The following is a 23,674-nucleotide window of genomic DNA, read 5'->3' as shown; positions in this document are numbered from 1 at the left end:
TGTAATTCCTAGGTTATGATAATATTGAACGCACTCTTCGTAATAGGCAAATATTGTTTAGAATCAGAAGACCGTATTTAATGCTACCTAAAGATGGAATATGCTCAAATGTGCCCGTACTTATATTTATATTTATATTTATATTTATATTTATATTTATATTTATATTTATATTTATATTTATATTTATATTTATATTTATATTTATATTTATATTTATATTTCTTTATCAAAGATTCAAACCGGAGTATAATGAATTTATTCTGTTTATCTGAATTTTTATATATTAGTATCAACAATAAATTCGAGGAACGGAATGTTGTAATTTCACTGAACAGAAAACGGCGTGTCAAGATAAAATATAAATCTCGCTTCGGAACAAAAACCTGATTGAAAAATTCCGTTCCGGCAATTGCGTAAGCAAAGTATTAAACATCGTTAATAGTTTGAACAATATCGACACTATATTATTATCGCTGCTGAAATATATTTGGATGAAAGACTCACCGAAGAAAGTATTTTAAAAGAGTATTTTTTTGTTTTAGAATTGACCGAGATTTTTAAAAATGTATATTTTTTTAAATATACATTTTTCTAAAAGCAGAATCGGAATTTAAAAGTATTTTGGTTCGAAACTGTAGTTATCCGCATATATATGTAATTACGTCACTTGAGAAATATAATACATTTTTTGCGAACGCATTTTCGGAGGACCCTAAAACTTTTACATCAAATTCTTTATTCTCTCTTGGGTATTACGTACCAGATTTTCCTCGCTGATTGCCTTGACGCTGTCCCTGAAAATTCCCATTGGGCTGTTGTGTGTAGGTGCACAACGTATTATGTATAGCAACGTGATGATACTTTTTTAACGTTGACAAAAATCGACTGTATCTCTTTAGGGCGTTAACGATGAGAGTAGCACTCGAAATTTGCTATTCGATCTCGACTTTTCCAGCGCCAATGTGATTTATGAACAACACAATCGTCGGGTGGCACTGTCCTACTTGAACTTTCTCAGCTGGTAAACATAAATTCTTCTCGTCAATCTGTCCCTGTTCGCACAGACTGCGAATAATAGGCGCGCATTCGGTACATTCGTTGAAGGAGATAATTTAAAGAAAACATATGAGCGGGCACGAGATTAATTCTCGATTCTCTTACCAACAAACATTTCGTTCGAAACATTCGCTATTGCATTATTTCTGTGGCAAGCGTTTAATTACGTGTTAATTAATTATTGTTATCTTAATGTTTTCCTATTGCCATCAGATACACAAAATAATAGAAAAACGGTAAAAAAGATATGATTCAGATAAAAATGAACAAATAAATGTACGTAATAATTAATAATGCTCTAGAAATCTTAAGTCCTTCTTTTAACATCCTGTACATTTGATATCCTATCGTTGTGCGCTAAATATGCAAAACGTGTAATGAAAAAATCGTTGCGGCAAGTGACGCGATATACTTTTATTCGTCTAATTAGCAACTGTTATCCGAAACGGTTTATTTGCGGCATAATGCCGCGCTGTATTCAGTAGCTTTTTATCGCGTTTACGTACATATAAGCACAGCGGCGCCGCCTCATTTCGCCAGCGATGCGATTTATTTGTGCCTACTTGTTTGCCGTTTTTATCAGCCGCGTTAAATTCCACGGCGCGCGGCGCCTCCGATGCGAGCGCCTGGTTTGTCTTTCTACATTGTCCGGGATCGGAACGAGGGAGGCACGTGTAAGGTCAAGGGATGCCCTTATCTGGGGACATCATTCAAAATATCGAGAAAAGTGCATATTATCTCGGGGTATAGCGCGCGCGGTATGCATGATTTTTCAGAATTATATAGAATACAAATGTATGGTTATATTTATTAATTTATATACATATAATACTATCAATAATCGTGTATAAAACTTCATGAACAATATGGACCTTAGAGAAATTCTTATTCAGAGGCAATTGACTTCACATTCGCAGACAGAAAAAAGTTAGATATAGTCTTGCAACATTCTGTACAAACAACGGACAAATGCTTGCGACATAGCAGATCGCGTGATGATTGCGATGAATACACGACATCGCGGTATTGCAGCAGGATAAAGGTTCTCATTTGTCGTCGCGTGCATTCGGTGACGGCAGGATGTAAATGTAAATGAGCGAAATTTGTCCCGGATCGAAAGAAAAGTCGAAGGAAGCTCAACACGTTCGCGTACTTATTCTTTTTAGTCACACTGCAGGCAGAGTACGGTAGCTTTATAATGAAAGAGCCGATACGTGACCGGTTCTATAGATTTCGCGGAGCCTCTCGAGCTTGAGCCAATAATACGTGCTGGAATATCAGGTAATATGTACTTGAACGTCAAGCCTACTGCTCCAATTTCATTTCTCTAAAGTAGTCTGAAGCTACCCTTCGGTTTTCGCTCGGATGCAATTGGATAACGCATTTCGTGATATCTGACGTCTGACGTCGTCTGACGTCGTATGACGTCAACTGATTGTGAAGCAATGATAAATATGCATACACGTATACATATAATCTTTTTTCCATATTCCTGCAATATACTATATATTTTACAAATGTCAAAATATTAAGGAAAATGTAGTCCCTCTACATTTCTTAAATTACTAAAATAATTTTCATATGTGAGCGCATGCAATATTTTGCCAATGTAACTAATTAGGTATATCTATTAACAAATGTTGCTTTTTGTAAAGGAACTTATTTATTTTTTGTTTTATAAGAAATAAAAGTCTCTGCTTTGAGTCTGCATAGGTATTATAAGATGGAATACTTTCGATATCATGTGTGACAAAATTAAACCGGTTTAAGGATCTTAAAAATTAATTAAATTGTCTTCTTTTTAAAACCATTTCTTTTGATTAGCTGCATTCAATTTATTGAAGAAATATATTAAAATTTTATGAGATTTTCTATATCCTAATTCTTCTGCAGTTGCAAACTTTCCATTATAAGAAATGTTGTTTGGTTTCTCATCGAAATTGAAAATATAATCTGTTTTCTTCCGCGTTGGTTATTGTTAGTTTTCGCCATCAACTCGGAATGTGTCCACAAAATCGATCGCAACCTTCTGGAACGGGCTTATCTGACCCACCTACGTCTCCCGTCACTTTTCACGATCGAGAGACCCTCCGCTTTCTGACAGCTTATATTTCGTTTTCAATTATAATAAAATAACTATGTATAATATTTAAATATTGCTATTTGTAATGCAGTTTATTTAATAAGAGAATATTTTTTAAATAACATTTCTTGAATCAACAGTTTTAAATAGATTAACGTGAAAGTAGATATTATGTGAATAATGATGCAACTTATACAAAAAAAAAATCTGTAGGACAAATATTTGTATAAAAACATGGAAGATCTGCATTTTGAGCAAATTTTAAACATTTAATCGTTTTTTTTTCAGATCTACAAACATCTTTAAAATGTTAGAACAATATTTTAAATCTAATCTACTTATTTTATTTTTAGCTATTACTTCAGAGATAATTAGAGCATTTTCTTCTTTTAGAGCATATACATATATAGATATATAAAAAATATACATATATATATATATAGATATATATATTTCTGTATTTCTGTAAACAATTAAACTAAAAAATTTATCTTTGTAACGTAACTTAAGTTATTGAATTGTAAATTAAATTCACTTACAGTTAATCAGGTTTAGATGTAACTTAATTAAAACAAAAATTGGTTCCAATTTATTAATAATCAATTTTTAAATAAATGTTTTAATATAAATTAATCTTATTTTCAAATTTTTCGGATTGATTTAAAAAAAAAACGCAAGAATCAGATATTTAATTATTCAATAATTATTTCTATCAAAGAGACTTAATTATTGGGATGAGGGCGATAGGGGGCGAAAGGTATCGAGCGAGTGATAAAATGACACGAGTGTGGTTAATACGTCTTTTTCTACGTTTCTATTTATTATGAAAATATAATACAAAACATCCTATGTTGTATTACATAGATAACAATGCTCAATTAACGTTTATTTTTCCCTTTTGTCTTGTAACGTTACCATCCAACACTATGAGAAGCATGTCGGGATAGGTAAGGTTCTTGTTTTCGTCTCTCTTCCTCTTTTTTTTATTTATTCATTTTCTTTCAATTGGAGAAAAGGCCCGATATACAGAGAGATATATAGACGAAACGTTATAGAGCAAGATTACAGATTTCAGAACAAAGAAATCAAAAACTAGTTTTACAAAAAAGAGCGGCCCGCTGGAGCACGAGCCAGAATACGGTTAGGAGGCAGGTTTACAAAGATAGGGGAAGATGGATGAGGAGGGCAGAGGAGGGGAGGATGGACTTTTTAAGGATCTTGTTTCGCGTGTCGATGCACAATTGGAGTTTTGTATTAGCGCTAGTTTACAAATAATACAAATGTATGTAAATATTCGTTACAATAATAGGTTCTCTCTTAGCGAGAAAGAAGCTTAAAGCTAATTCATCTAGCGTCACTATCATTCTCACACCATGCTAATACTACGTGTTCCAGCTGGTACCCATGAACAGCTTGGTCGTTCGACACGAAGATCCTCGATATATATATATATATATATATAATATATATTTCTCGAGCGACTTTATAACACGCGTAACGAATCACTCATAACTATTAACTGTCCGCGATCCGTATCCCGCGTTTAGCGTTAAACGTTGATTGTTTTACGATGTAACACACGCGTTTTTCTCACACATAAATTTTTCTCAAAATAAATGAGAGACGAAATCAAACGAGTTTAACGCTAACTGCGAGATACAAATGACATTTTTTGAGCATCGGACAAAAATGTTGCTTCAACGAATATTATAGATATCACGTTTCAATCGTGTCTCTTTCACATTAACGAAATTTCCGACTCAATGAAGCTTACATGGAATTTCGATGGCACGAGTAATTCATATTTCCACATTTATCTCGATTCACACTCTCTCGATGAACGATCGAAGGACTTTTGCTAATTTGAGGATATGCGATTAAAAATTTGCGCGGATTCGGTGCGATGTAAAGTAGTGTGTCTCTTTAAAGAAATTAAATAATTTCGAGGCTTCCATTATCGAAGTATCAGCGGGAGAATAACTTTCATTGGATATTATCGATTTGCTGTCATTCATTCAGCCGTAATTAAATTACGGCTGAACGAGGAATCGAAGTTGACGCCTTTGCGTACTCGAGGTTACCGGAAACTACAAGCTATAGGATTATATTTTACTCTTTTATTTATTCTCTCGTCTGCGTCTTAGATATCTCTGTCAAATTTTTAATCGCAATATATTCAATTAATTTCCGCATTTTTATCAATAAATAATAAAGATAGAGATTTAATTTAATCCTGAAATTGTGACGAGAGACCGTCCGTTAAGACGAGTTAAAACGAGTGTTTACTTAAAGCCATGTTTTTCTTTCTTTGCTCAAGAGAGGATTCGTGTGATTGAACGAATAATTCGAGTAGTTAGTATCGAATGGCCGTTGTAAATGTGAATGCAGAAGTGTCCTACAAGTGTGCTTGAAATGTCGATTTTCTTTCTCCCCTCAACTGCTCCGGTTTCAAATTAAAAAGAACCTCGAGATTCGTGATAAGCATAGATAGCGCAATCCCAGCTGTCACAGGCACCGAGTGAAATACATTAGCGGTCTACAATAACTATATCACTACCTCGGAGGCGAAATACAATCGTCTGGAATGTTTATTATCGTCGCTCTCTACGTGCTAAACGCGCCAACGTTATTCCCGTCGAAAGTAGTCTCGATCGGCAAATAATTTATTAGCCAGCCAGGCTGGTCGATCTAGGCAATTAGTGTCATCTACGTAAATGCTAAGTACAATTAGCACTACGGTCAGAATAAGTTAAGGGCCATACATAATGTCTGTCTGTATACGTGTACATTATACGTGTTTGTGTGTAATATATGTGTGTGTGTTTGTGTATGTGTCGTAAAGCGTGTATACTTGTGTGTGTAAAAGTGTGCTCACGCGGGCGTGTCCACATGCGTGTAAAGTGTATAGAGACGATGTGTGTTATCTACGAATTTTTTTTTATTATCGGTATAATATAATTTACCTTTAGTACCTTTACGCCGTTAATTACGCTCGTCTTTAACTCTATATTGCTCTTTGTATTGCTTCGGCGGCAGTATAGCCCTACTAATCATGCAAGGTATATTTTTATTGGTAGTTCTTCCTCATTACTAATTAATAAGTAATCATATTAATAGTGAGATTAGTGTTGTGGTAATAATAATAATAATAATGATAATAATAATAATATTGTTCATCGTTATCATTGCTGTATATAATGATAACCATAATGGTCTTGTAATTCTTAATTTACGACTTGCTGTCCAAACGCACTATAGCGGATAAAGTACGCACTCTCTCTCTTTCTCTCTTTTTCGCTCACACGTGCATACGTGCGCGATTAACCGTGATTCACTTAATCACGCTGGCCTATTACTTAATTCGATATAATTTCGTCGGTAATAACTGCGTCAACATATTTCTATAAATATAGTTAACTTTATGTTTTGCGTGTGTACTGCACTCTTAAGTAAAAGCTATAAAATACCTGTGCGTGCACACATACACACGGCATACGCATTCGTTCATTCACATTTACGCACATTTTCTCTCCTTTCTTTTCCCTCTTCCATGTGATTTCTTCCTCTTATTTCTCCACCTGTTTCGCACACGCTTTTACGGTGAAATTGTGCATTATATGCATCTCGTTTTCCCATCATTTCTCGCGAAATCAAAGGATCCTATGTTCGCTCGCGATTAGACGCTATTTTTTAATTCTAGTATTATAGAGTACTCTTTAATTTCCTACAAATCATGCTCGCTATACTCTTCTCATTATTTACAAGCGTTTAATCATTCTGCTTCTTATACGCGATATAGTATTTCGTCATTAGATTATTTTTTGCTTTTCTTTTCTCTGTCTTACACGTGCCGTTAACTCCGTTTTAAACGCGCGTATATACGTAAATAATCGGCGGTCGGCTACATCATCCGTAGGCTTAAACTATTGCGGATTTGTCGATCTAATTCTCAATCCCATTCTCTCCGTCGTCTCGCACTCTCGTTCTCTCGCATTCCCTTTCTCTCATTCTTTCTCTCGTTTTCTTTAATTAGTATTTAAATATTATATCGGACGCGCGCGCCTCATCAAGGACGCACGACCGTCTACCAAGTTATTGCTTTTGAATACCCCGGCTTCTTTGGGAGCATCCAATTGGAACAATATCCTGTAAATATCAGTCGTACTCGGAATGGGGGATGTGGGCGGAAAGGGATGTAGGATCGTTCGGAATTGGCGAATCTTTTTTTGCTGGGTTCTTCTTTTTTACGGATAACTATCACAATACGTACAATATTAATATCTATATGCGTTATAGGTAAGGTAAAGGTTCACCTGATATCACATATATCCTGAAAGTGTCGCGGCCGTTTTTTATTCGCTATCGATTCAACGAGGACGATTTCGTCGAAAGCGTATGTTGGTTCCCTCCACTTGCTTCCTTCTTTTTAGCGGATTGAATCTCTTAATTTGTTTTTTTCGTAATTGGGCGGTGAAACGCACAGATGTGAGAAAGCGAACTGAGATGTGGTGACATTTTCGATTTAGAAATTTATTTCACGATTTTATGATAAGTTACGTAAAATCTCATTACGTAATTGTATGAATATGCAAATAGAATGTCAGAAATCTATGCTAATAAGCGTTTTTACGTGGGTTGTATTTTTCTGTTGTCATACATCTGATGAGTTTCGATAAATAAATTTATGTGTTAAAATCAATTCAACTTCAAAGATGAGGGAACGATAGATTTATCGGATGGATCACTTTCATTGAATCGTGGCAACAATAAGCGCGGAAATCATCCTCGTTACTTCGTAAATTTGTTTTCATGCCGTTCGACAAGCAACTATTGGTTTTTTTCGCCGTCAATAACAAGAATAATAATAATTCAGAATCGCGTTACTGTATAGCCGAGATGATTTGCCGTTTTATTAGGGAGCCGTGTTATTGCTTTCGTCTCAACGTCGTCTTCACAGTTCCTTCAAACCTGTAATTGACACTGACCGTACTCGCATGAAACGCGTTAAACACGCTAAATACATAATTTACTGGCGTATAGGCACTTTTTCTCTGTTTCTTCTTCTTTTTCTCTATCACTTTTCCTTTCTTTCTCTCTCTCTCTCTCTCTTTCTCTCTGTTTCGCTCTCATATTCTCACTATCTTCCTTTCTCTCCCTCTCACTCTCCCGTTCCCTCCATACCAGGGAACAAACTCATTCTGTAGAATTTGTTGCTTTGCTTTAATCGTTGTAATCTCCTTCCCGTTCCTTATCACTTAACAACGATTTAAGATCACGTTTAATTGGATTAACATGGACTCTGCGAGCTTCCAATAGTAAGAGAAAAGAGCGTTGAGAAGATGAAAGGGGGAAGAAGTGGCTCGTGTCGATATAATTATATTGCAATAGATAGGAGTTTCCTGCCCGGCTCCACACATTCAAAATACATTCTTTTTTCATTCTTTGACGAATATTTCATTGAATTTATTGCTGTACCGCCTAGCGAGGATGATGATAACGAATGAACTCGTTATACGTATATTTCAAATTATATATGCACCCTAATAGCAAATGTATATTCTGAGAATGTTCAGAGGATATCATAAAGTATAAGATATTATAAGGATGTTCTCAATATATTAAGTACATCCTTATAGTATATTCTGTAGATATACAGGATATTATTGCTGTTGGGGCAATGTATATATGAAAATTAGAGTGTCGAGAATGATTTATAGTTTTAAACTAAATTTTGAAAATGTGCCAATTGACTTTTTTCCTCGAAAATAAGTAGATCTTTGAAATTTGATGTTGAAAATCATAATGCGCGATTAATTCTTTTCAAATTCGCTTTGATATTGTGGAACCGGACGATGGGACTTTGTAATGCGAATTCAGATTGCGTGTCATCGCGAGGTAACTCAGTTACAAATATATTGCAATTCTCTTTGGTGTCCGCGCAGATACACAACCCCTGACTATCGATTTCGTCATTTATTTATTCTATCGTTTGACGGTGCCGCGATCAATTTCAGCGTTGAGTTGAGAGGCCGTTCATTATGTCGTTCGTAAATGCGTTACCTCGCACACACGGGCGCGCGTACAATTTTAACGACAGGCAAATATACGTGCGACATTCCTTTTAATTATGCGCCTTTTCGGCCGACAGCCGTGAAGGCTTTTGACATACACGCAGAGACACAGTGGACGACGCGTGTACACGAAGACACGCGTGTACACACAGCGTGTTAACAGACAAAGTGGACAGCACAGTAAACGGCGACAGATGTAGAAGACATATTTCCACGACATGAAGTACGAAAAGTGATCATCTCACAATTTCCAAGGAACCGGCCTTACTAACCATCTAACTACAACATTAACGCCCCGCGACAAGTCGCGGACACACATTCGAAACCGAGTTCGATTTTCGGCTTTCGTTTTTTAAGGCATCCCGAAAGTGCGGCGCGAGTCAACACGCGCGTTACTTTTTTTATTTATCTATATTTTTTTCCCTTATGTCAAACGTGCGCGGAATCGATCGAGCACCAACTGGCGAGAGAGGGATTCGGAAAACCACTTACATAGTCCGTTTGCGCGAATTGTTCTTGCTTTCGCTCTCTCTTTTGTACTTAATATCACTATTATAGTCGATTAACGTCACTTATTAAGGTTTTATTGACTCAGTTTCATCCTTGAAAAGTTTTATTGACTCAGTTTCATCATTATTGACTCGTTTTCACCCTTGAGCGAGTTTGTTTTTCTCTCTTTCCCTCTCTCGATCCCGATTCCCTCGATCGCATTCGTCACGTTCTTCGCGTAACGCAAAAACAATGAAAAATTCGTGTGCTTCGTGATTACACGACAATTCTACAGCGCATCGCGTTTCTCGAATTATTTTGTCGTGTAATTTTTATATTGGACTTTCAAATTCATATTTTCAGCCATTTACACCTGCTTACTTTATTAGTTGTGAATATTATTAAACATACCAACGAATCATCTATTCCGGATAATTTATGATTTACAAGATTTCGTAAAAAGTGTATGATTCTAAAAAATTTATATTTTTCTCTTATCTGCAAATGTTAAATTTTTAAAGCTGTTATATTGTTCTATTAGAATCTAATATCTTTGTATGCGTCGTATTTCTTTTCTCCCCTTTTTTCAGCGCTGTCGAATTAATCGCGAATCACGAGCATTGAAAGTATAATCCGAAACGGGGGAACATCGAAATTTCGCGTTTGGGTTGGCTCAAACATTTGTACATTTGCTTGGACATTACACGTAAAATTATGCTAGATTGAGTATTGCTTTGCCCTGATTCGAGCGCGATCGATTAACGATCGCTTTACTAGATATGAGATGTGAAATTCATAAATTTCGCTCGCGCGTTCTGAAGTAAGTATCAAAAGGGTGTTCTGCGTTTCTCATCGGCATGATTCATTCGGGAGGAATTCGAAAACAGCCGAGACATTTATCAAATATTTATTTATTATTGACCCGCGGCACTCTACACCCGCGATCAACAAGTACAGTCGTGTAATATCCCCGATGCGGGAGGAGTACCGCCACTATTCGACTAATTAATTTCTTCCGCATTGATTTCGTTATTGCTCTTGGGTTAAGACGCGAATTACTCGGTTTTTCCATTGCTTACTAATTGTAAAACCTCGCGCAAACTCGCGAAATAAATAAAACCCTTCTTCTCGATAAAAATTCATTTGGTGTTCATTGGTGCGTTTGTGTTGGAAACTATACGTATAGTATACATTTCGCGATAAAGTTACGTAATTAAAATGATCGAACCGTTCGGGAACGGTAGGGAAGATATTTTCTTTACTTTTTTTTTTAAGCGAAAACAAAAAGCTCCGAAAACTTCCGTAAATACTTTACGACTTTCGACATCGAAATTTCGGCCGGCTTAAGCGTCCATTATCTACTTAAAGTTTTCTTTCGATACAAAGTGCTTTACCGGATTTTCCGAACGCACTTTTGAACTCTAATCCACTGTAAAAGATGTTTCCGTTTTCTGTATGTCTTATCGCGAATCCTGTATACGTTTCGACAGAAACTCGTAAACATTTACTTTATTTAATTGGTTTCTATGTTCGTGCAGCGCCTTTCCCAGTTTCTTTTTCATGTGTGTAATCGACAAAGTTTATGTACAAAAATAAAATATTTAATTAAAAATACTGAATTTAATTCCAACAACATTTTTCTGATTTTGGATTTTTTCTATCCGAAAAATTTTTATCTGAAAAATCAAATTCGAAATAAGAAAATATTGAATTAATTGAATAATATTGAATAATATTAGATTAACTTAGGATTTCTTCATTAGCTGTATCATATTTATCAAGCGCTACATCCTAACGACACGATTTATATGTAAAGTAAACGTATAGCGTGCAACTTTTGCTTGTCGATATTCAATCAACATCGATGTAACAACGATATTCCATCCATTCTTTATCAAATGCCACTGGTGTCTGAAATAGTTTTTGTTTCTTATAACGTTGAATATCACAATATCTTTAACGTCGATGCATTAATCATGCACAACGTCAATTGCTTTGTTATAAATATTCTTGATACTTTAATATACTTTTGTTATTTTAGCAAATAATATGATTTAAACAAAACGGATAAATTCAGTTAAGAAATGAATTTATGTAACTAATCGTTATTGCTTTCAGTTATTGCTTTTATTGGACAATCTATGAAACTTAAATAAATATATTTTGTTGTGGAATAATAAAAGAAGCTTAAAACGTGACAAATTCTAAAAGAGAAATTTCGTGTTTCACATACACATGTTACTTGCAACATCGCGTAGGTAACAGCGATTGCACGTATGATTAATGAATGAAACTTGGAAAGGAATCGACACGGACAAGAATTGATATTCGTGGCACACGTAGCGACAAAATAAAGGAAGAGCGTATAGAACCGGCCGCTTGATCGAAACGCACGTATCGCACTTGTCGGAAATGATCGAAGAAATAAAAAAGTGAATTCAAGACTTTCACGCCGATATTTATCGAATATTGGCCCGACTGGGGACCCAGCTCTCGCCAGTATAACATTATTTAATAATAGTTTACCTCATCTTGCTGCTTATACAATATATGCTTTAAGTGCTGATTTCGTTTAAATAGTTCTTTATACCGCTACTTCCTAGTACTCGTGACATCGTTGTGTGTGTATCGCCTAAATATTTATATATTTATATATTTATATACATATTTATTACGTGTGGCGGAAAGAAAATACGGGACGAGACTGAAACCAATGCTAATTAATGTAATGATATTTAACGATATTACTTTTACAGTCGAGTCGTCTTAATATATATGTATACATGTATGTACGTGTGTACGTAATTACAATTGTGTTGTATATTCGAGTGTATGTACGTGTGAGTCCGCATGTATATCCGTAAGTATCGTAATACTTACTATGTATAATGTATCGGTAAACGCGCGCGTCAGTTACAACCTCGTTACATCCTCGTTACAATCCGTGCGCGAAACAAATGTCCCACGCTTTCGTATTCGATCGATCGGACGATCAATCGGATGGACGATTTTAATTACGTCGGCGCTGGCGACTTTCGATTTTTCCGCGAGATGCTTCCTCGCTCACTTTCTCCCCGCGCGAAAATCAACGTCACTCGCGCCGATCTCTTTCTCCGCTCTCACAAATCACAATCTCCGTCCGCAATACGCAAATTGCGCGCGAGTCGGAAGTGCAGCACGGTGTCATAACGAGCGTATAATCAGCGCGCGCGAGGAAGTTTGCACAATCGTGACACGAATATTCCGTTCCGGCGAATAAGTCGTATCTATATATGAGGTAACGGTTCGCCGCTACGATAGACATCTGTAATCCGGTGTAATTTCTCCTTGTACTTATAAGTGAGATACGTCTCTCTCGCCGGGCGTATTTTCTACCCCGGAATTTATTATTGAGCCACGCGATAGTACCCGTTGTCCCCGATTACTCGATCGGGAATTACTTCTCGCGGTGTGACAAAAAGCGTAATCTTCGCGCGTTGGAGACTAATTGGTAACGCTAAATAATAAAGTATGTAAGTCGGTTTCTCATTTCTCATCAACTCTTGAGCTTCCGGATCTGACTCGAGAAAGTAATAATTTAATTCACTCACACATACACACACACAGTCACACACAGGATATTCACAGGATATTCATCATCACGATTTTTGAGCCCACGCGCACTTTCAATAGCTTGACGAATAGAAATCGTAAATTAAAGCTTCTCCATTTTCTAGGATTTTAAGATCCCTAAGAATTAATAAAAACGACTCGTTACTTCTGCCAGTTTTTTGACTTGTTAGGAAAACCCGGTTGGCTATACTTGGCATGTACTTAACGCTAGAATTAGATTCTGAACACATGGATCTCTAAGTGTCGTCCTGTCAAGCGCATTTTATTATCGACGGAAAAGGAGTCTAGGGTATCCGGGATCTTCTGAATATATACTGGATATACAACGCGAATTCTCTCTCAACGTCACACTTGCCCCGGGGATGCTTACTCCGATAGTATCATTTTATCGTTGAACATTATTGGTATACATTGCATTGAATTGTCGTTACGTTGGTAGTGTTGGTACCAAATATATGTGAGATTCACGTCAAGTGTTGGGTGATAATACTGCAGCATTGTAATATTAATTTTAATAATATTACATGAATAATAAATTGTTAAAATACCATGGTATTAGTAAGCATCCCTGTTACGTTATGAATTAAATTGGACCTCAAACGTTAACAACGTTTTCTCCCTACACCAAAGTCAGATCCATTCATCCCTTTCAATATTGTCAGAGTATCTATCCGACTGCATGCAATCCTGCGAAATGTCATCGTAAATGATAATCATGTTATAACGACACTGATAGATGATAGTGATATTGCAATGTAAATTACGTAACGTGCATTAGAGCCCCAATATGACATATTCCAACTAGCTTAGCGGCAATTTCTGCAGACAACCCCGTCAAGTGATTAACGCCGTTATCCTACAACGTTTTGGTTACAGTACAGAACATAATTAACGATCTAAGATATAATCACTTCATAACGCGCGTTTGCCTAGCACTTCGTGTACCGTATTTGAAGTAAACGGAGAGAGATTTTGAAATATACGCTATGAATCCGACAATATCTAGGTCAAATCTGCTTACTTTAGTTGTAATTTGGTCACCGTAACTAGAATATTTGTGCTTCTGCGTTCGTATGAAATATTTGATTCCTCATTCGAGGAACATGTCGATCCACCGCTTGGTACGATTATCATTTTCGACAAAATTTGACGTACGCTCGGTGTTCCGTACTTTAAAAGTCGTTTCCCATCATTAATCTCCGGTAAACGTTATCTTCTCTTTTAGATCGTAGATTACGATACACTATGATATAAATAGTGAAATGGAATATTCACTTAATCATAGTTAACGCCGGTACGAAACGTTCCGTAATTAACGATTTTGTTTTCTCGTTTTAGCAAGCTTGGATAGCCTACGGCTGCCCAATTAGCCTCGTTTGGACTTTCGACCGATCTACGATAACCGTAAAAACTGGTCACGCTTAATCGCGATTGAGAGTAAAGAGAGTAGCATGTAATTTCGGATCCGAAGACCGTTATCTCTTACGTTATCACTCCTTGAAATTCCGCTTGACGTTCCGCTTCCTTTCTTAATTGTGTCTTTTTTATACTCTTCCTCTCGCTTATGCCTAAGGCAGCTAACAAACGATTAAAAAATTGTCAAGGCCCTCGTTGGAAGGATTACAAAAGTATGTCGCGCGTTTATCTGGTCTGTATGTCTAACACAGGATACCTTATCTGAGAGAAGAATCATTTCGTTGCATCGTGAGATAGATCCGAGAGTGTCGATCGAATGCGAAAAGCTGCCCAGACAGCACCGTGTCCAAAATCGGGACATAGGACGTCTTAAAGACATCTTTATGATGTTTTATGTTTCGACTTTGGACATGCGTGCTGTCTGAGTGTGTTTTCGCCGCCTTGAAAATTTTCGCGCCTTCGCCAAAATTGTTCATTTCGGATAAATAATCGAGATACGCGTCGCGCGATAAAAAAAATCGTCGATTTTCATTCTATCTTCGATCGGACCCTCGTCAAGTTCTTTTCCGTTCGCACCGCGTGCCACACACACGTGGGTTTTGCGAAAGTACCGATTTACGAGCACGCGATTCGAATCCGCCACCGACAAGCGGATTGCTCGCCGTTTAGCGTGTATCGCGCGATTTCCGGGCACACCCCTATTTCCGTGTACATCCGCGTGTCGCGTGTTTTCTGAAAATTACGCCTAATTAGCGCAGATTACACGCAGACGCGTATCGGCACGTTGATCAATGGCGATAAAATTGCAACGTCCGCGGGGAGATTGAAACGACGCGCGCGCGCGCAAAAATCGGATATTTTTTTATTTAAAAAACTCACGCACGTCAGCCACCTCTTTCGACAGTCTGACGTTACTCAGAGACTGATTATTATCGCGCTCCATTCTTTCCTGGGGAACATTATAGTCGGCCCCGATTTGCCCACGCGTGCCATCCAATATATCGTTATTAAGCATAATTCTATCAACTTTCGATTGGAAATTCTATTGGATAAATTTGATTTTTACATCTCACAATCAGTGGAAACGCGCGAATTACGGGGGACGATATAAATGAGGATTCCACGGCGTGGGCGGTTCGGAAATGCGCGGTTCAAATAAATACGCGGCCTCGGGAGTTAAAACAAAATAACGGCGTGGACGGAAATCACAATTAAATCAAAGATAAATTGAAATAAAACGATGGTCAGGCGCGGCCGGATATTGCAATTAAATCAAAGGTAAATTGGAGCAAAATGACGGTCGACCTGTGCGCGGGCTAAATTAAAGTTAAATCAAACGTAGATTAAAACAAAATGACACGGGCGCGAATTCACCCCGATGTGGATTAAAACAATGTTGGGTTTTATAGGCGGTCCTCCGTTGGAGAGGAGGGGGGAGGGACTTGCTTTAATTCATATTACGGCGAAATTAAACGGTGGTTTGAGATATCAGTTTGATAAAAAATATATATATTTGGCAGCGCAGCATATTTCGCCCGGGGTCGCGGAAAGCGCGACGTAATTAAAACGGAGAGTCGAATTCGATAAATCGCGAGGGGCAAAGCCGGGAGCGTGGGAGAGAAAAATCCTCGTGGAAAACGAAAGCGCGACTGTGTGAGACGCGAAAGAAGCGTATAGTACGGGAAAGCGTGGCCATTTTCACGGCGGCGAGCTTGCCAATTAGGGCGTACGACGACTCGACCGGAATTTCCCGGCCGTCTGACCTTAAAACCACTGGGAGGTGCAAGGACACTCGAGATGGAAGAGTAGAAGGACTAATAGTCAAGAGAGGACTGCCGCATGTGTGTGTGTGTGTACGTGTGTGGATGTGTGTGTGTGTTGTGCCATTACGTGTGTACGTTCGCGTGTAGCAAGGGTGTGCGTGCGTAAAAGAATCTTCGTCCGACCACGTCGGTCGCACGAAAATATTGCGCACACGTTCTGTAGTTTTATTAGCAGAAGTTGTTTATACTGCGCCATGAAGAGAAGTACGTTTCCGACGTTGATTCCGACCTCGACTTCTCGAGCACGCCATGAGAAGGCTTTCTTTAGGAGCCAAAGTTTTTCAGATCGAAGCGGAAAGTACGAAAGAGGAGGATTTATAAGTTTTTGATTGGACGGGGAAGGGTTCCTCGTTTTTTATTTCTTATCGCGCTGTTACGCGTTATAACGACGCCCTGAATTATTATAAGCGACATCAGGTGATTAGGGATTGCTTATAGAGCTTGGGCTGCTTACGTTTTATTAAATATTCGTTAATGCGTAATATAGTATTAAAAATGTATCTTTAAATGGCCTCATGTTATGTGACGTTGCTTGCGTTATATCTACTTGTATCACCGACCACAATGGCGACAAAAACTTTTTGAGCTCTCGCGCGCGACCGCCGTTGATGAATCATTTTCCTAATCGTTGAATACGAATGATAAACTTAAAGTATAAATAAAATAAATTGATTTTATAAATTAATTTGATCCAAATGGGTGAAAGCTCTTATATAACATGGTTTTAATGATGAAAATGACAAAATCTTAGCGCAAAACCGATTAAACTAAAGTCACGTTTGTTATATACAAATGAAAATTTGAAAATAAAAGATAATTACACATTCGCGCGTATCAATAGTGGCAATAGTGCGAACTTTTACGAAAAGAGCCCTTCCCTCGACCAATTGCATATACAATCGATATAGTACAATATAGCAATATAGAAGCTTACTATGTCACTACAAGCCCGCGATTAAAGAGCGTAAGAGTAAGATAGGGATTATTTACACAAGAGCATCGGCTATGAAACGCATTTATTTTCTACTTCTACGCCCGATAGAGCTCCTACCCGCTAAATCGTAAGTATATTCGCCGCATTCGTCTCTCGTTATCAATAAATATACCATCAAATTTAATGTCGTTTATCTATATTCTGTTTCTCTTATGTTTTTGTACACACTTCTTTGAGCACCTCTAAGTAACATCGATTCCACGACATAACAGGGTTGAGCTTGAATCGAGACGGTTCGGCCTCGACTCCAAGTGTTGGCGAGGCTCGAGAAATTCGCTATAGGAGTAGCCGCTCTGTTGGCATTTAAGGCAATGACATATCCGCGAAAGAAAAGCGAGGGAAGTACGAGAGAAGTATGGTGATTGTTTTTAAAACGTTAAGTCCTACGAACGTTAAAGACGTTAATGGCGGTAGAAAGATCGGCGTTCCAATTAAGTAAGGATGTGACTTTTGCAGCAAGAATCGCATATAGATTTAAATAATAACCAAGCTGATGATCACGTATCATCGCGTAGAATTGAGTAATTTTATGAAATCGTTATCTTTAGCGGAGATCATTACTGAGATTGATCACAGGAAAACTTTTTGCGTCCCTTCTCCTTATAATTAACTTTAAATTATGCAGCGCTCGTTACATCGCATTGTCCTACTACTTGAAAAGGGCGAGAAGGGAAGGTATATTTGTAATTTTAATAAATCCTTTAATTGTCTCTCTACAAGATTTCGTTCTATAGTCGTTAATCACTATGCTTAAACGAGTTAAAAAAATAAATTACCGGGAACGAATTTTCCGCAGCGGGTATGACTCTTTTCTTCGTCGCGTAACAATAAGGATTAAAAAGTAAGAAAGAAATTGACTAGGTGACCGTTTAACGAACCGACGCAATTCCCACAACGAACCCTCGCCATCCGCTTAATTATGACTATAGCCGCCGACCGTTTTTTTCTAATCGGCGCTTTACAGCTGTTCAATTTCTACTGCGCGTCTACAAATCGTGAGAAAACAACTGGATATGCTCCCTTTCGATCGTGTAGCTCCCTTTTAAAGCTCCGGTTTGTTTTTTTCATAATGGCATTTAAGTCCGACGAGCATTCTCTCTATACACGGTTGAAACTATAAGTTGCGACTATATACAAGATGTCCCACGACCGGCGGTAAAATCGAAAGCAACAAGTTCCTCTGTGAGAAAATAAGACATACGCAATTAATTTTTTCCAATTGTTCGAATTTGTGATCGCCAATTATATATGTTGTTATGTATTAAGTATTGCTTGAGATATAAATCGATACATAGATTTGGGTTAATAATAAATAATTAATAATTTGCAAAAGTAGAAGAATTCTTGTGCAAAATATTGATAAAATATTGATGACAATTGTAAGTTCTTTCTTTGTCGTTCCTAATAATAGCTGATCGTTAGAAAAAGTAATTAAATTTATTAAAAACAGATGGACATGGTGAACAATTTCTGTCGAAATAAGATAGAATAAAATGGCAACTCTTTAACACTGTTACAGGATAGTTGTTTTTTTAAAATAAAGTGTCGGGAATTGCTTTAGGATTTATCCCTACTTCCAATGAGGACGTTCTGTTTACGTGTACGTATAGTATATAAATGTTATATTATGCATATATATTACCACGATCCGGAAGTTTAAGTGTATCGACTAGTAATTATACCCGCGGAATTATCTTAAAATAAAGTAGCTTGTCGCACGGAGCGGCGGCATTTTCATTTTTTACAAATAAGAATGGAAATTGCACATGTTTTAGTTTTTATACTTGAAACGCATGAGTATCATCAATCGTTGTATCAAATCGTTGTACTAGCATAATAATAGTAATAATAATAATAAATACTAATGCTAATAATAAATAATCTAATAAATACAATAATAATGTCAATAATATACGACGAGGTTGTCAAGAAATTAATATGTGATACATGAGAAATATAAGGGCAAAATAGGTCCAATGATGAAAATCTGCATTAATGCATAAAAATAGTTTAAAATTGATAACTCATGTATCACACACACACCGATATATAAATATGTACAATGCAATATATTGTTTTTTGCATGCATTTCAATATCTTGACAATCTGTCAATAATAAATACAAATAATTATAATTATGATACCATGACTATGAAATCGAGAAAGTAACAATATCTCTATATAAAGAAATAAGCGTAAAACGAAGAATACGGCACAAACAAATGATACAATAAACGACGACAAACGCAGGACGCGTACGAACGAGAAACAGCCAAAGAAAATTGTGAGACTTACGTAAGTCGAGGGAGCGGTGCGCAATATTGCGGATTTTCGTTGTATGCTACGCGAATAAATTAGTATTGCTTAATCGTTTATTGCTCTATAGCCGTATATTTATATGCCTATATATGCATTAATAGCAGCGTGGCGTATTTATTAGCGGCTAGTGCTGCGCGATGGAATTTAAAAAAAAGTCGAACGAAGCTCCACTGCGCGTTAAAGCATTGCCGGCCGATCCTATATAAGACTCGGTCCCATTTCGGAACGAGCTACGCGAAAAATATTGTTCGTTCTATTCTCCCTGCAACTTTTGGCGGCGAGTTCTTTCTACGGTAAGTACATGCGCGAAATACGTTATCTCGCTTTTTGATAATATGATCGTTGCAAAAGAAAAAAAATGATCGGGCAGATCGCCCGCCCGCTCATCGGCCGTAATGATTATTATTAGTTCAATTATTATTTTTTTTCCACTGGGCGACGTGAAGCGTGTTGTCCACACCCCTCCGATCGCGTTTATTGCGATTTTATTCTCTCTCATTGGATAAAAAAATGTGTAAAATTATTTTAAATTCGTGATTAAATGCACAACGATACATTCTATCGATTTTACCTCATTTTGAAATATAGAAATATCAATTAATTGTTATGAAGAAATTAATAATCATCTTTTATACGGTTCCATAACTATGACATAACGTAATATGCTGATTAAATTATGAATGAATACAACAAATTTATTCTACTAATATAATTCAATATGTAGATCAGCGTCTAATATTCATCACGCAAATGCGATTAGCGATTTTTTTCGTAAACGTGATTAAATACTCAATGCGGCACGAGCTATGCAATTAGTAGAATGCACTGCGTAGAATTTATTAGTTTTGCCTGTATAATATCAATTGATATCAATAACAGCAATCCATATTATTACTACAAACAATATAGAGAGCCATGAATTTGATACAACATAATATTATAATAAAATATAATTTTTAAAAGTATCATCGAGTGGTTTAAAAGTGGTAATTTTAAAATTGCAAAAGCACAAACTATGTATTACAACAAAAAAATCCATACTGTTTTGACATTCGAGATTCCTCTACGGGAATTTTAACACAAGAAATAGACCAGGGGGTGTGGATTGGGCGATCGTTCTCCATCCTAAGCATATATCGTCGGTTCTTGCTCGAGACTTTGTTAAACTTCGATGTGTTCGCCTCTACATGTATATAATTATATAATTCGTTGTGTCGAAACATTGCTTTGACCGTACGTGTCGTCATATTTTTTTTCCCTTATATTGCTTCTATAAAATATGTGTATAACAATGTTACGCATTCTATTACTCAAATTTTGCTCTAAGTACGTGGTGTATAACGTGTACTTCCGTTTATTGCGATTTCGTACGCGTGCTCGCGCGCTTGCGATCGCAACCGGTCGATTCGCGCAAGCGACTATCCCCCGCGACTACACTTCGCGCGACATTTTTTCGCCATTTCGCGCCGATTCGATATCGCGATATAGTCGCTGAAAATATGCGCGTGTTACTGGTTACACGTGGCGCGTAAATCGCATAATCGTGCGAAATACGCAGGTGTGCGTTAACGATTTGGCTCGACATGAAATATGAGGAAGGATAAAGAGTTCCATGAAAACGTCCAGCGCGCATCATCGGAATCTGTAGTAAGAATACTCGTTCGCTTATATATATATATATATATATCGAAGATAACGCGGCGCGTGGCATACTTCGACTATGTGCAGTCGTTGGTTACCGCACTCTATCGATTAGCTATAGCTTTCATCGTTTCTCTATCCCAATGGCTCAAATAAAATATTAAACAAGAACGTCCACCGCGAACAACCGTTAACACCTTTTTACTATTGATAATTTTAAGTGCGAACAACCGTATTAATATTGTATCGATCATAGCGCAATTATTGAAATTAAGTAGCTAATACTTGGTAATACTTGACTCGTCCCAAGTAATGAAATTGCTTAAAGTCGTCGGTTAAAATATTGACAAACTGTAATAAATAAGATAGGTAATCTTTAATCGATTCCGATTAGTTTCTGCTATTCTCTAAAAATACATATTTAATTAACAGTTGGTTCTCCGTTTGCAATCTCTCGAATAATAAAAATTAAAATCCCGAATCGTGGGGGAGGGGGGTCGTCAATCACACCTGCGTGTTTCGGTGTTACGGTGATCATCGGCCTCGATCATCGATCGCGCAGCGCGAAAATGAGAAAGATCGAGGCCGCGCCGTGATCGAGATTCGACGAGCGCGGCTCGTGAACCGCGATTATGGGATCCATCGTCGATCTGGCGAATCTCTAGATCTCTTGCTTTACTCCCCGTTTTAATTTAGGCAGCTAAGTATTAATAAATAATGTCTTCGTAACGAGCTTCGCGGACTAGAATCGTACGCGCTAGTAAATATATATATACTATATGTATATAATAATATAATATAATAATATAATATCATACAATGTAATAGGTATATAATCGACTAGAGTGACTAGACTCTGCAGTGTGGACGTCATCGTTCGACGTGTTCTTTTTTTATAACTTAATATTACTGGACGTTTTTATTAATGTTAGACATTTTTAATAAACTCATGCTCTCCCTCTCTCTTGCTCCCTTTCTTTCCATCTAATTTTCTACTCATATCTTTCTCTCTCTCTCTCTCTCTCTCTCTCTCTCTCTCTCTCTTCTTTTCACTCTCACTTTCTCTCTTTCTCTTTCTTTCTCTCTTTCGCTCGTTCTCGCGCTTTCTCCCTCTCTAACTCTCTTTTCTGTCTCTACTGGCACTTTTCTACTTAAAATCTACGGCAAACCTTATATCCTCTCCTCCGTTTTTCGTACCCTCGCGCTTCTTCGCGATCAAGCAGCGATTATGGGGCACCGCTAGCTCTCTCTCGAATCCTCGCTCCTCGTGGCGTCGTTGTTCTCGTTCTCGAAGCGCTGCTACAAGCCTCGATTGGTGTTCTGTTGCTGCTGCGTGGCGTTGTTATTGGCATGCTGCGGCTGCTGCTGTTGCTGCTGCATCTCCTCGTCGCGCAGGCACGCCGACTCCAGGTGTTTGTTCAGATAGGACTTGAGGGCGAAGGTCTTGTGGCATCTCGAGCACTCGTAATTCTTGTCGGCCGAGTGCGTCTGCATGTGCGCCCGTAGATTCGAGCGATCGGCGAACGCCTTGCCGCAGTGGGCGCATCCGTACGGCTTCTCGCCGGTGTGGCTGCGCAGGTGACCCTGCAGCAGCCAAGGTCGTGAGAACATCTTGCCGCAGACGCCGCAGCTGTGGGCGAGCTTGTGCGTGAGCACGTGCATCGCCAGGGCGGGCATGCTGACGTACGCCTTGCCGCAGTGGATGCACTTCTTGGCCGATTGGGAGTCGAGGCTGCGGTGCGTCTGCTTGTGCCGCGACAGATTCGACGACGTGGCGTACTGCTTGCCGCACTCGGTGCACGTGAACTTGGGCCTGTCCGGCTGGGCTGCCTCTTTGTCAGGTATAGCAGCACCGTTGCCGCCGCCGCCGCCACCGCCGCCGCCGCCCGCGCCTCCACCGCGTCGTTTCGATCGACCATCGGACACGAAGAAGGCCTCGTATGTGTAGGCAACAGTCTTGCTGCCGGTGGTGTTGCTGTTGAAGGGTGGATATAGTTATGATGATTCCCACACGGTAGGGCTTTCGGGACTTTAGACTGCTTGGGGGCTTCAATTGTAGGCTCAGATGTTTCGAATATAGATACAGGAACATTAAAATTTGTTAACGAGCTTTGTTGTCATTTTATTTATCTTCTTAAATGCATAATATCTCCAAAAATTGTACGTT

At 37.9% G+C, this 23,674-nt stretch overlaps 2 protein-coding genes across 4 annotated transcripts in view; one reads left to right on the top strand and one right to left on the bottom strand.

Moving 5' to 3' along the window:
• Nucleotides 1-23,674, top strand: part of LOC139811250 (uncharacterized) — an 86,924-nt gene that overhangs the window by 18,976 nt on the left and 44,274 nt on the right. The gene's annotated exons all lie outside the window — the stretch shown is intronic.
• Scrt (scratch) overlaps nt 3,929-23,674 on the bottom strand; it is a 29,630-nt gene continuing 9,884 nt past the window's right edge. For both annotated transcript variants that reach the window (XM_071774788.1, XM_071774789.1), the window contains one exon: nt 3,929-23,482. In XM_071774788.1, the coding sequence (XP_071630889.1) occupies nt 22,807-23,482 (676 nt within the window). In that variant the 3' untranslated portion in view covers nt 3,929-22,806. The remainder of the gene's footprint in view (nt 23,483-23,674) is intronic.

The sequence above is a fragment of the Temnothorax longispinosus genome, chromosome 4 (assembly GCF_030848805.1).
Source record: "Temnothorax longispinosus isolate EJ_2023e chromosome 4, Tlon_JGU_v1, whole genome shotgun sequence".
Lineage (NCBI taxonomy): Eukaryota > Metazoa > Arthropoda > Insecta > Hymenoptera > Formicidae > Temnothorax > Temnothorax longispinosus.
The sequence above is the reverse complement of the archived record's forward strand: the minus strand, read 5'-3'. Positions and strand labels throughout refer to the sequence as shown.